This window comes from Trichosurus vulpecula, chromosome 8 (genome assembly GCF_011100635.1).
Source record: "Trichosurus vulpecula isolate mTriVul1 chromosome 8, mTriVul1.pri, whole genome shotgun sequence".
Taxonomy (NCBI): Eukaryota; Metazoa; Chordata; class Mammalia; order Diprotodontia; family Phalangeridae; genus Trichosurus; species Trichosurus vulpecula.
Window position 1 is genome coordinate 153,890,974 of NC_050580.1, and position 13,248 is coordinate 153,904,221.

General features: G+C 41.7%; 1 protein-coding gene across 1 annotated transcript; it reads right to left on the bottom strand.

Annotated features, from left to right (window-relative positions):
* Positions 1–10,360: 10,360 nt before the first annotated feature.
* Positions 10,361–11,327, bottom strand: LOC118829145 (40S ribosomal protein SA-like). Its single transcript, XM_036736112.1, has one exon. It carries the CDS (start codon positions 11,311–11,313, stop codon positions 10,426–10,428), a length of 888 nt encoding a protein of 295 aa, XP_036592007.1. The 5' UTR covers positions 11,314–11,327; the 3' UTR covers positions 10,361–10,425.
* Between the last annotated feature and the right edge of the window lie 1,921 nt (positions 11,328–13,248).

Below are 13,248 nucleotides of genomic sequence, written 5' to 3' on the forward strand. Positions count from 1 at the left end.
AAGGTTAAGTGATTTGCCCAGAATCATACAGCTAGTGTCTGGATTTGAACTTGTGTCTTCCTGCCTCCAGGCTGTAACGGCAACTACACCGGCACACCCAGGCTGGCTGCTGATGTACGTTCTTTTATCTGCTTTACTAGGAAAGACAGCTGTTGAAACAACAATCTTTTTAATTAAACAGAAAAAAATACAGAGAAGAGAAATAAAGATCAATAGACAGGGCTCTACTGCCTGAATCAAAGCTTTCCATCCACCGCTGAATCGAGAGAGCCTTTACCTCTGAGGAGTTGGGGACCTCTGAACGTATGGCCACTCAGAGTCTCGACCAGGGAATCACAGCATCTTTCTCATAGGCGAGCCCCCAAAGCAAAAGCTCACCTCTCAGAAAATATAGTCTTTCACCTAATAGGCTTAGAGCCAGAAGTCATCACAACCCACCTCATTGCCTAATTAGCTTATTAACACAAGGTTTGCAAGCCTTCCCTCAGTGGGCTCCACATGAGGCCTATTAAGGAGCAGGGAAGATCTTATTTCCCGTTGACCTTGCACAGGCCCAAGCACTCTGTCCACTAGGCCAACTAGGAAAAATGGAAAGCACTCTGGTTCTGGACTTAGAGGACTGAGGTTCAAATCCTTCCTCTGTACTGCCCATAACATCTATGTCACTGATTTATCATATGGAAAATGGGAAGGTTGGGCTGGATGATCTCAAAGATCCCTTCAAGCCCTAAATTTGTGGTTCTATAATCCATGAAAGTTTCTCTCTGTATGTTATTTGTCCATCACTTGCCTTGCCTTCTCTGTCTCACTGGTATGTCTTTCTTCATCTAGCATTCTTGCTTTTTCTTTGGCTATTCCATCCTCATTTTATTTCGTCTTCTTTCTCATCCTCCTCTCCACCTCTTTTTTCCCCCTCCCTTTACAAACCACAACATAGAGGTGAAGTAGATTTGTTATTATTTATTATGTTAATTAGTCATGTATTCCTTGTTCATGAGTGGAACATTTTATATTTCTTTCTCTAAGACAAATAAAATAAACTTTATTTTTCACTCTTGTGATCCTGGATCTGCAACCCTTTCCCTGCCCCCAGGACTTCAATTCATGATTGAGTTATGATACCTTTAATTAAAATTAAACTCTTAGGTGAAGGTTAATTGACTGTGTTACTAGTAGGGTCGTGTAATGAACATAGAGGTGGCCTATGAGTCAGAAAGGCCTGCGTTCAAGTTACGCCTCTGAAACATATTGTCTAGAAGTGACCCTGGGCAAGTCATTTATCATCTCAGTGACCTGGGCAACTCTTTGAAATGATAAAATGCAGAACAGGTGCAGATCTGCATTAGTAAAGTGAGTGGATACATTAGAAGGCTCCTCTTAGGAGGATAAAACCATAGGGTTTGGCTCCCTAGCCCCAACACAGCTATTAACACATTGCTATAAATTCATTTATCTCATGATGGAGGCTTTTATGATAGAAGGAGAAATATTTGGAGATGAAGGAGGGAGTTGGTGGCATGGGTCGGGAGTCATTGGAGAAGGAGTGGTGCTGGTACTGGGGAAAGAGACTAAAAAAGCCAGTTGGAAGGACTCTGAAGTTGAACAGCACAGTTTAGCGCAGGACCAACCTAGGCTGGAAAATCTGTGGTCTTGGACATTCACATAGAAAAAGAAAGAGAAAGGCCCTTAGAGATCTAGCTTAGGTATTTTACAAGTGAGGAGACCGAGGTTCAGATTGGGAAAGTCACTCACCCAAGGGCATGTAGTCAGTTAATGATAGAAGCCGGACTAGAATCCAGGTTTCCTGACTTCCTATTCAGAGGGCCATTTTCCACACTGCTCTCTAACTCATTCAGAAAGCCACAGGAAACCCATGTGTTACTTATCTGTCACATCACATAGCCAGATTTGTTCTATTTTCAAACAACTATTTGACTCCCTCCAAATATGGACGTGACACTCCTCCGTAATAAATGCTTCCTAGCCAGTTCTGTGTCACTTCCCAGCTCCAATAATTTCAGTGTCTACTTCCATCTGTCTCTGCTGCCAAGATGAATCTTACTGAAACTGCATATTGATCATGATACTCTCGAGCTCAAATATCTTCAGGGACTGCCAGCTGTTTGGTACAGCTAGGTGGTGCAATGCATGGAGTGCTGATCCTGGAGTCAGGAAGACCTGACTTCAAATCCGAACTCAGATGCTTATTGGCTATGTGACTTCTGAGGAAGTCCCTAAATCATAATAACCTGGAAAGACTTATATGATCTGATGCTGAGTGAGGGGAGCAGAACCAGGAGATCATTATACACGATTACAGACACACGGTGTCTCTGATGACTGGCTTTGATAGACTTGGCTCTTCTCAGCGATGCAAGGTTCAAAGACAACTCCAAAAAGCTCATGATGGAAAAAGCGATTCACGTCCAGAGAAAGAATTACAGAGTCTGAATGCAGATGGAAGCAAACTATTTGCTCTCTTTTTTTGTTTCTGTTTTGTTTCGTCTTTCTCCTGGTTCATTCCATTGGTTGTAGTTCTTCTTTGCAACCTGACTATTGTGAAAATGTGTTTAATGTGAAGGTATATGCAGAGCCTATATTGGATTGCATGCCATCTTGGGTGGGGAGGAGGGAGGAGAGGGAGGGGGAGAAAATTGGAAACTCAAAACCTTGAGGAACTGAATGTTGTAAACTAAAACTAAATTAATTGATTAATTAAAAATATCACCTACCTCCCAAGGTTGTTATAGGAATCAAATGAAATAATTATAAAGTGCTGAGCCATAGGGCTTGGTACACAGTAAGTGCCACATAAATGTTAGCTATCATCATCGTTGTCTTCATCATCATTGTTTTTGCTCTTGTTATTGTTAGCGTAGTGGGGTCTGGGGCCCCCTAGGGAGTGGTAGATTGACCTCAGGGAGTATACAATCAACCCATCAGAGGGTTCCATCCTGCTCAACCCACGATAGCCAATAGCCAATCGCCAATCATAGGGCTTGTTTCCAATACAACTAATGACATGTACCCATATCCCTCTACATTCTGCCCCACTCCACCACCCATCCCTTTGCTACAAAAATCCTCAACCCCCCTCTTCCTGTACCAGGCATCAGCCTCTCAGGACAGTTACAACCCACTTGGCCACCCATGGCAGAAGCTGTGTAGGTGCTCTTCAGAATATCTACCTTTCCCCTAGGATGCCCATATCATGGCTGTGCCGGCAACTCTCCGAGGACAGGCTGTAGCTCTAAGACGGAGACCAGCTTCCTCTTTTCATTTTGAGTGGGACAGAGTGAGATACCCATGATGATCAGCCATGGATGGGTTGAAATATGTATAGCAGGTGTTTCCATGTCTTCCTCTTCTTCATCATCATCATCCTCTTCTTCTTTTTCTTTTACTTCTTCTTTTTCTTCTTTGTCTTCTCCTCCTCCTTCTCCTCTTCCTCCTCCTTTCTTCTCCTTCTCTTCCCTTTTTATGGTGATGTCACCATTACTCTTCTACTAGTCCAGGTTTATAACCTCAGTGTCATCTTTGACACCTCATTCTGATCCACCCTGCATACCAAATCTTGCTGTTCCTATCTCTGAAACATTTCTCCTAACTCTCCCCTTCTTTACTCACACAGCCACCACCCTGGTTTAGTCCCTCAGCACCTCTTACCTGGACTATTGCAACAGCCTCTTTAAAAAAACATAATTATTTTTATTTATTTCATTAAATATTTTCCAAATACACATATTTTTTTTAAAAAATCTTTTTATTTTAAATTTTGAGTTTCCAAATTCTCTCCCTCCCACCCTTCTCCACTTCTTAAGAAACCAAGCAATTTTATTTCAGTTATGCATGTTTCCATATTAGCCATGAAAAACATATTTCCATATTAGGCATGTTACAAAAGAAAACAAGAACAAAATAATGCAATAATAATAAAGAAAGTTTAAAAAGTATGCTTCAATCTGAATTAGACTCCCATCAGTTCTCTCTCTGGAGGTGGATAACATTTTTCATCATGGGTCATTTGGAAATGTCTTTGATCTGTAATAGCCTTTTTTTTTGCAGAGGGGAAGGCAGGGCAATTGAGGTTAAGTGACTTGTCCAAGGTCACACAGCTAGTAAGCGTATCAAGTGTCTGAGGCTGGATTTGAACTCAGGTCCTTCTGACTCCAGGGCTGGTGCCCTATGCACTGCGCCACCTAGCTGCCCCGTAATAGCCTTTTATTGGATATTTATGCCTCAGGTGTTTGTCCACTCTGACTCATCCTCCGCAGAGCAGCCAAGATGATTTTCATAAAGTGCAGGTCCGATCATATTACTTCCCTATGAGACAGTGCAGTAGATAGAGCAGTAGGTCCAGAGTCGAGAAGACCTGAGTTCAAATCACCTAGTTTCCTTGACTATCAGATGAGATAATAACAGCACCTACCTTGCAGGATTGTCGTGAGGATCAAATGACATAATATTTGTAAAATGCTTGGCATAGTACCTGGTGCATAGTACGTGCTTAATAAATACTTGTTTCCTTTCCTTCCTTCTTTCCTTCCCAATGCAATCTCCAGCAACTCCCTAGAGATGCTGGGATAAAGTTATTTTGTCTTTGCCTTATCCTTTAAAAAATTCTTTTTTGTTTGTTTTATGATGTACATAACTGTTAGCATAGTGGTATACGTATGTAATTTATAAATAAGTAAGTAGTTGTTGTTCGGTTGTTTTCAGTTACATTTAACTCTTCGTCACCCCATTAGGGCTTTTCTTGGTAAAGATACCAGAGTGGCTTGTGATTGCCTCCTCCAGCTCATTTTATGTATGAGGAAACTCAGGCAAACAAGGTTAAGGGACTCGACCAGAGTCATATAGCTAGTAAGTGAGGTCAGATTCGAACTCAGGTCTTCTTACCTCCGGGCCTACCACTCTATCCACTGAACCATCTAGCGGCAAGTAAATAGTAGAGGTATATAGTTTATAAATAAGTAAATATTAAGAGCATGTGCTCAAATTTTTTTACTGAGAGATATGTACAATCAAAAAAGTTTGAAGACCACTGGCAGAGAGGATCAAGTCCAAGTTCCTGATTTAGCCAAGGCCCTTCATAATTTGGCGCCAACCTACCTTTCCAGTTTTTTCTCCTGTGACTTCCTTAAATGAACCCTCTTGTCTAGCCAGACTGCTATCCTCAACTGAATATGAACTGAATGCCCTGAACTGTGCAACCTCCACGCTTTTGCCCATGATGTTTTCTGATCTAAGATTCAGATTCACAACAATATTCATTAGCTGTATGACTTTAGGAAAGTTACTTCCCTCTTTGGGGCCTCAACTTCTTTTACTTATAAAATGAGAAGACATTTCAGTTCTATTTGTCTAGTTTTGTTGACTACATCACAATAGGGTCCATCTCCATTTTGCTGTGTGAACTCGGCACATTGTGTGTGTGTGTGTGTGTGTGTGTGTGTGTGTGTGTGTGTGTGTGTGTGTGTGATGGTAGATACTTCAATTCAGAGTTTGGATGTCAGGAACCTTTTGGTGTCAAGGATCTTTGACTTCTAACTGACAGGGTCCTTTGACCTCTGAAACAGATATACTTGAGGAAAAGGGGAAAGGCTCATGAAATCTTGTCAAGGATACAGCCACCAAACTTGTGACATAGGCTACTGGACTATCCTGTCCTTATGACCTCCAGCAGGGAATCTAAGCCTAACCCCAGCAGGTTGCTATATAGCCCAGTCCATCACCAGTCTGTTTCTAAAGTAAATACCACACAGGGACCTAGACTGCCAACAGCTTCACTGCTCTGTCACTCAAAAGTCTCACCTGGCTCTGCTGTCATTACAACCCGTTTTGCAGTACAAGAGCCAGTTTAAGAAATACCAGCCTCAGATTTGAGAAGTTGACTATGCGTAGCCTCCAAAGGGGAGGGAGAAAGACTGGTGTCCTCGTCAGGGTTATTGGCGTCCTCTACTGACTTCTTCACTGTGGCAGCGTCCTGGGGCTCAGCTCTGGGAGAGGACGCTAAAGTGACAGGCGAGGTAAGAGCTCATTTGAGTTTTGAGATCAGATTGTGCCCCAGCGCTCTTACATGAGAGCTGAATGGTGCCCTGTGAGCAGTCAAGAAGGAATCTGATGTGATTCTGACTATTACTAACATACTTTGTTTTTTTCCCCTTGGGGGAATCAATAGGGCTACCTTAATGACAGCTTAGGGGAAGAAGCTGTGGTTCCTGTGGCAACCAGTTTGAGAAACCCAAGAAAGGAGGAAAAAAACCCATAAAAGTCTATCTCTCCTTGTGGTAAAAATAGTCAATAGCTGAGATTTTTAAGAAAAGGGAAAAAACAAAAACAGTGTTTGGTGCATGAGTCATGATGACTTCTCCCAATTATGCAGCTATTAGACTCCAAATAAAGCTACCAACCGAGAAGCCTGGAATGTCAGGCGGTGAGGATGCCTGACAACTCGGCCCCCTCTCCTGACTGAAGCTCACATTTGACTAGCAAAAATAGCCCTCCTCTGCTCAGGAGACCAGGGAGAGGGACGTGTGTGTGTGTGGGGGGGTGTGGGTGTGTGTGTATTGCCAACCTACCTTCTCTGTCTTAGCTTTCTCTGTCTCTAGGGGTGGTGTGCTATCATGGATAGGGTACAGGACATTAAGTTAGGAGAAAGCTGGGTTCATAGTCTGGCTCTAATAATCACTAATGGTGTGATGGGCAGGTCACTCAAACTTTTTGACAGTTTCCTCATATACAAAATGAATTCTACACTTATCTCACAGGGTTATTGTAAGGGTCAAACCAGGATCTATATTTAAAGGGTTTTATAAATCTTAAAATGCTATAAATAGATGTTAACAATTATTATCCCCCCCCCCACTTACCACTGAGCTTCTGTCAACCTCCTGAACCTGCTGCCATATACTGCCATCTCCAGTTAATCAATCAAAATTTATTAAGCCCTTAATATTTACTAAGACACTGTGCTAAGCACCGAAAATGCAAAAACAAAAGTAAAACAGTCCCTACCCTCAAGGGGCTTATGTTCTAATAAGAACATGACATGTGTATATATGAATACACATATGTATATGTATGTACCTAAATGTATACATGTATAAATATAAATAAGTATGAGCACATGTATATTTATAGTGATATTTCTATTTATAAAATAGTTAATATTTCTAGTTTTATATTTAGCATTTAAGTTAATATTTGTATTTATAAAAGATGCACATGGGGCGGAGCCAAGATGGTGGCTAGAAAGCAGGGACTTGCCAAAAGCTCTCCCCCAGGACCCTCCAAACACCTCTAAAAATGGCTCTGAACAAATTCTAGAACTGCAGAACCCACGAAACAGCAGAGGGAAGCAGGGCTCCAGTCCAGGACAGCCTGGATGATTGCTGGGTGAGGTCTATCACACCATGCTGGGAGCAGAGCAGAGCCCAGCCTGGGCCATGCCAGGACCAACAAGACTCGGGATCCAGGTGGAATAGGCCATAGCTCCCTGAATCAGTGAGCTGAGGTAGTTACCAAACTTCTCAGCCCACAAACACCAAAGACAACAGAGAAGGTTAGTGGGAAAAACTGCTGGGACAGAGTAAAAGGAGTTCGCTGTTGGCCACCGCCCTGGGTGCAGCAGAGGTGGTGCAGCTCTGAGGCTGCTTCCAGAGCTACACCTGCAGTGGCCTCTGGCCCCAGGCCCACCTGGTGGGAGGAATTAAATGGCAGATCAGAGCAGGAGTGCAGAGCCTGCTTAGATCTGAGTCGTGGTCTGGGTTGGCAGTTCTTGGGGGAGGAGGAGCGCTGCTGTGGCAGAGCTTGCTGTGTAGAAGTAGCTCTGAAAACAACAGCGCAGCCCCTCAATCTTAGGACAAAGTACTCTCTACTCTACAAGCAGGCATACCCTCACTAAAAGCTCAAGGGTCAAGTAGTTGGCTGGGAACATGGCCAGGCAGTGAAAACAGACTCCAATGACTCAGATTCAGACTCAGAGTTTGGAATCTTTTTTTGGTGACAAAGAAGACCAAACCATACAGCCAGAAGAAGTCAACAAAGCCAAAGAGCCTACATCAAAAGCCTCCAAGAAAAACATGAACTGGTCTCAGGCAAGAGCTCAAAAAGGTTTTGGAAAAGCAAGTAAGAGAAATAGAGGAAAAATTGGGAAGAGAAACAAGAGTAATGCAAGAAAACCATGAAAAACAAGTCAATGACTTGCTAAAGGAGACCCAAAAATACTGAAGAAAGTAACACCTTAAAAAATAGACTAACTCAAATGGCAAAAGAGCTCCCAAAAATCCAATGAGGAGAAGAATGCCTTGAAAAGCAGAATTAGCCAAATGGAAAAGAAGGTCCAAAAGACCACTGAAGAAAATACCACCTTAAAAATTAGATTGGAGCAAGTGGAAGCTAGTGATTTTATGAGAAATCAAGATATTATAAAACAGAACCAAAGGAGTGAAAAAAATGGAAGACAATGTGAACTATCTCATTGGAAAAACCACTGACCTGGAAAATAGATCCAGGAGAAATAATTTAAAAATTATTGGACTACCTGAAAGGCATGATCAAAAAAAGAGCCTAGATATCATCTTTTAAGAAATTATCAAGGAGAACTGCCCTGATATTCTAGAGCCACAGGGCAAAATAGAAATTGAAAGAATCCACTGATCGCCTCCTCAAATAGATCCCAAAAAGAAATCTCCTAGGAACATTGTCACCAAATTCCAGAGCTTCCAGATCAAGGAGAAAATGCTGCAAGCAGCCAGAAAGAAACAATTTGAGTATTGTACAATCAGAAAAACACAAGATCTAGCAGCTTCTACATTAAGGGATCGAAGAACTTGGAATATGATATTCCGGAGGTCAATGGAGCTAGGATTAAAACCAAGAATCACCTACCCAGCAAAACTGAGTATAATGCTCCAAGGCAAAATATGGATTTTCAATAAAATAGAGGACTTTCAAGCTTTCTCAGTGAAAAGACCAGAGCTGAATAGAAAATTTGACTTTCAAACACAAGGATCAAGAGAAGCATGAGAAAGAGGAATCATAAGGGACTTACTAAAGTTGAACTGTATTGTTTACATTTCTACATTCCTACATGGAAAGATGATGTGTATAATTCATGAGACCTCAGTATTAGGGTAGCTGAAGGGAATATGTATATATATACAGAGAGAGAGAGAGAGAGAGAGAGAGAGAGAGAGAGAGAGAGAGAGGGAGGGAGAGAGGGAGAGAGAGAGAGAGGGAGAGAGAGAGAGAGAGAAAGGGCAGGCACAGGGGCACAGGGTGAGTTGAATATGAAGGGATGATATCTAAAAAAATAAAATCAAATTAAGGGATGAGAGAGGAATATATTGAGAGAGGGAGAAAGGGAGAGATAGAATGGGGTAAATTATCTCACATAAAAGCGACAAGAAAAAGCAGTTCCAATGGAAGGGAAGAGAGTGCAGCTGAGGGGGAATAAGTGAATCTTGCTCTCATCGGAATTGACCTGAGGAGGGAATAACATACACACTCCATTGGGTATCTTACCCCACAGGAAAGAAGGAGGAAGAAGATAAAAAAGGGGGGGGAATGATAGAAGGGAGGGCAGAGCAGATGGGGAAGGAGGTAATCAAAAGCAAACACTTTTGAAAAGTGACAGGGTCAAGTGAGAAAATTGAGTAACGGGGGATAGGATAGGAAGGAGCAAAATATACTTAGTCTTTGTGGAAGGGTTTTGCATAATAATACACATGTGGCCTATGTTGAATTGCTTGCCTTCTTAGGGAGGGTGGATGGGAAGGAAAGAGGGGAGAGAATTTGGAACTCAAAGTTCCAGACCCTTCTGATGAAAAGGCCAGAACTCAATGGAATATTTGATCTTCAAATACAAAACTCAAGAGAGACATAAAAGGGTAAACGGGGGGGTGGGGGGGAAACCCCCACAAACCTTATTAATCAATAAGGGCAAATTATTTACATCTTTATATAGGATTATATTGTCTTATATATGTTATATATATTATATATATATTTATATATATATATGTCAATCTTGAGAATAGTACAGTTATTATGACAATTGAAAAAAAAAGAAATGGTGAACAGGCAGATTTCAGAAAAACCTGGAACAATTTGCATGGACCAATGCTGTTGGAAGTGAGCAGAACCAGGAGAACACTGTGACAGCAACATTGTGCAATGAACAGCATTGATAGACTCAGCTCTTCTCAGCAATGCAATGATTTAAGACAATTCCGAGATTAAAGAGGGAAAATGCTATCCACATCCAGAGAAAAGAACTATGGACTCTGAATGCAGATCGAAGCATACTATTTTCTTTCCTTTTTACTTGTTTTTCTTTCTTTTTTTTTTAAGAATCTAAGAAACCAATGTTTATTTTCCATCAGCATTTTTCCAACACTATTAGAGCATCTGGGGCAAAACTTAAGACCACTCTGTGGTAGTTCCTACCCACTCAGTGGCCTGAGCAGTAGGAGCCGCAGACCAGTCCTCAGTAGCTGGCTGAGCACTCCAATCTTCGGTGGGGAGCTGCTGAATGGGCACAGATGGCACCTGTACTCCCTCAGACCAATCCGCCACCTCTAGCTGAGTAGCAGTGAATTCTGGGGCAGGTGCGGTCCATTCACCCTGAAACTCTTCCTTTGTCACTGCCTTCTCAGCTGCGGCCTGCTCTTCCTTTTCAATCTCCTCTGGATCCATGTAGAAGTAAAGATCAGACATAACCTCCCACAGGTGTTCACGAGAGATGGTACCATGCATACGCAGGACTTCATGGGCCAGCATCCACCACATCAGACCCACTGAGTGAGCCCCCTTGTTGTTACATGGAATGGCAATATTCGCATAGCGAAGTGGAGAGTCTGCATTGCACAGTGCAATGGTTGGGAAGTTAACATACGATGCTTCAGTCAGAGGCTGGTGATCTGCCCGAGGATCAGTGACAACCAAGAGGCGAGGCTCCCTGAAAGCTGCCTGAATCTGGTTAGCGAAGATGGCTGGTGTGAAACGTCCAGCAATAGGTATGGCGCGAGTGGCAGCAGCAAATTTCAGAACAGCTCGCTGGCCAGTGTTCCTGGATGAGATAACACTAACATCGGCTGGGTTTTCAATGGCAACAATGGCATGACCTGCCAGCAGAAGCTTTTCCCAAGTTCTCTTCAAGTTAATGATGTAGACGCCATCACTCTTTCTTTTGTAGATACGCTGTTCCATCTGGAAGTCCAAATTGGTGCCACCCAAATGGGTTCCTGCAGCAAGGAATTTGAGGACATCCTCCTCCTTCATCTGCAAGACATCCAGGGCTCCGGACATTGTGAAAGTTTCCCTTTAAAATTACAATGGAAACCGAGAACAATGCTGTATGGAACCCTCTTTGGGGCAGCGCAGAAAAAAAAGCTTTTTTTTTTCTTTCTTGTGGATTTCCCCTTTAGTTCTAATTCTTCTTTACAACATGACTAATATGGAAATATGTTTAATGTGATTGTCCATCTATAGCCTATATAAGATTAAATGCTGTCTTGGGGAGTGATAATAATTTAATATCAATTTAGTAACTTCAATAAGGGCCAGAGCCTGAACTAATCAACCAGAAGAAGAGCCTGGACCCAACAGCTTCTTTGTTCTCTGAGTTTGCTCAGAGAATACCTCTTCCTATGTCAACAAGGCCAGATGGGGCTGACTTAAGAGCATTCTTTCCTCCGTCTATGGCCATTAAAGATGAGACCCTTAACTTGAGACACTTTCTTGAATAACGTGGCTTTTTCTTATCTTAATATTTTATGGATATATACTATATTATGGCATGTTAATGGCCAATCAAACACAGAGATCCTGGGTTGTAATTTCAATTGACACTTTGTCAACTCTCTTACCTTATTGTATTTACAACCTATTCAATTAAGAAAAGTCCTTTTCTTGTATATGTATATAAGAATATGTATATGTGTGTATATATGTGTCTGTTTTGTGTATGTGTATATACATATATAGACATATATGCATATACATAGGTGTGTATGTGTATGGATATAGGTGTATATATACCTATATACATATATACATGGATATGTATATATGTGTGTATGTATATATGTACATACACACATATATACACATATAAATATTTTATATAACCATGCATATATACACACGCACATACATATATACATATATGTGTCTAGATGTATGTACATGTATGGTATACATGTGTATGTGTACACATATGTCTGTGTATATATATGTGTGTGTGTGTACACAGGTAGATACACACACATATGTATGTGTATGCACAAATATAAAATTAAAAAATAAATAAAAGATGCACACACATTTTGGGAAGGAGTATACTAGCAGCTGGGGGAACCAGAAACGTCTTCATGAAGAGGGTAGTTCTTGCTGAGAATTTTTTAAAAATGAGGGATTCCAAAAGGGTGCAGTCATAAGGGGGAGCCTTCTAGGAATGGGGATGACCAGTGGAAAGGTATGGAGAGCATATATAGAGTGCCTTATGTTCAGAAAAGCAAGTTGGACAATATGGCTGAATATATGGAGGTGAGTAATGCGTAAGAAGACTAGAAAGGCTGAAAGAGGTAAGATTGTGAAGGGTATTAAATGTCAAACAGATCCTAGAGGTAATAGGGAAACACTGCAACTTACTGAGTTGGGGAGAGGTGGTGATGGTGAAATAATCAGACTTGTTCTTTAGGAAAGTCACTCTGGCAGCTGTTTAGAAGATGGATTGGAGCAAGGGGAGGCTCAAGGCAGCTACTGGAATAATCCAGACAAGAGGAAGTGGGAACTGTATGAGTGGAGAGGAGGGATGGTATGTGGGAGAAGTTGTAGAAGTAGAAATGGCAAGATTAAGCAACTTCTGGGATACGTAGGGTGAGGGAGAGTAAGGAGATGGAAATGATGCTGAGGTTTTCAATCTGGATGACTGGAAGAATGGGGTGCCCTTTACTGATACTTTAAAAAATCTCTAGTTATCCTCTATCCATCTTTGCCTGTCTACATCCTACCTATCCTTCAAAGTCCAGCTCCTCTGGGAAGCTTGACCTAGGCTGCCATCTCAAAGCGTTTCTTCCCTGGTCCGATCACTAAGTACTTAGTACTACTCTCTTGCCCTTATCCTAATTTGTGTTACATTTATTAATGTACTTACCTTATCCTACCTACTCAGTTGGAAGCTCTTTGAAGTCAGAGACTGTTTAAACTTTGTCTGCTCTAGGACTCATCACCAGGGATTGC

Bases quoted from the DNA above. Each gene is read 5' to 3' on its own strand.
- LOC118829145 (XM_036736112.1), bottom strand. From the start codon at position 11,313: ATGTCCGGAGCCCTGGATGTCTTGCAGATGAAGGAGGAGGATGTCCTC.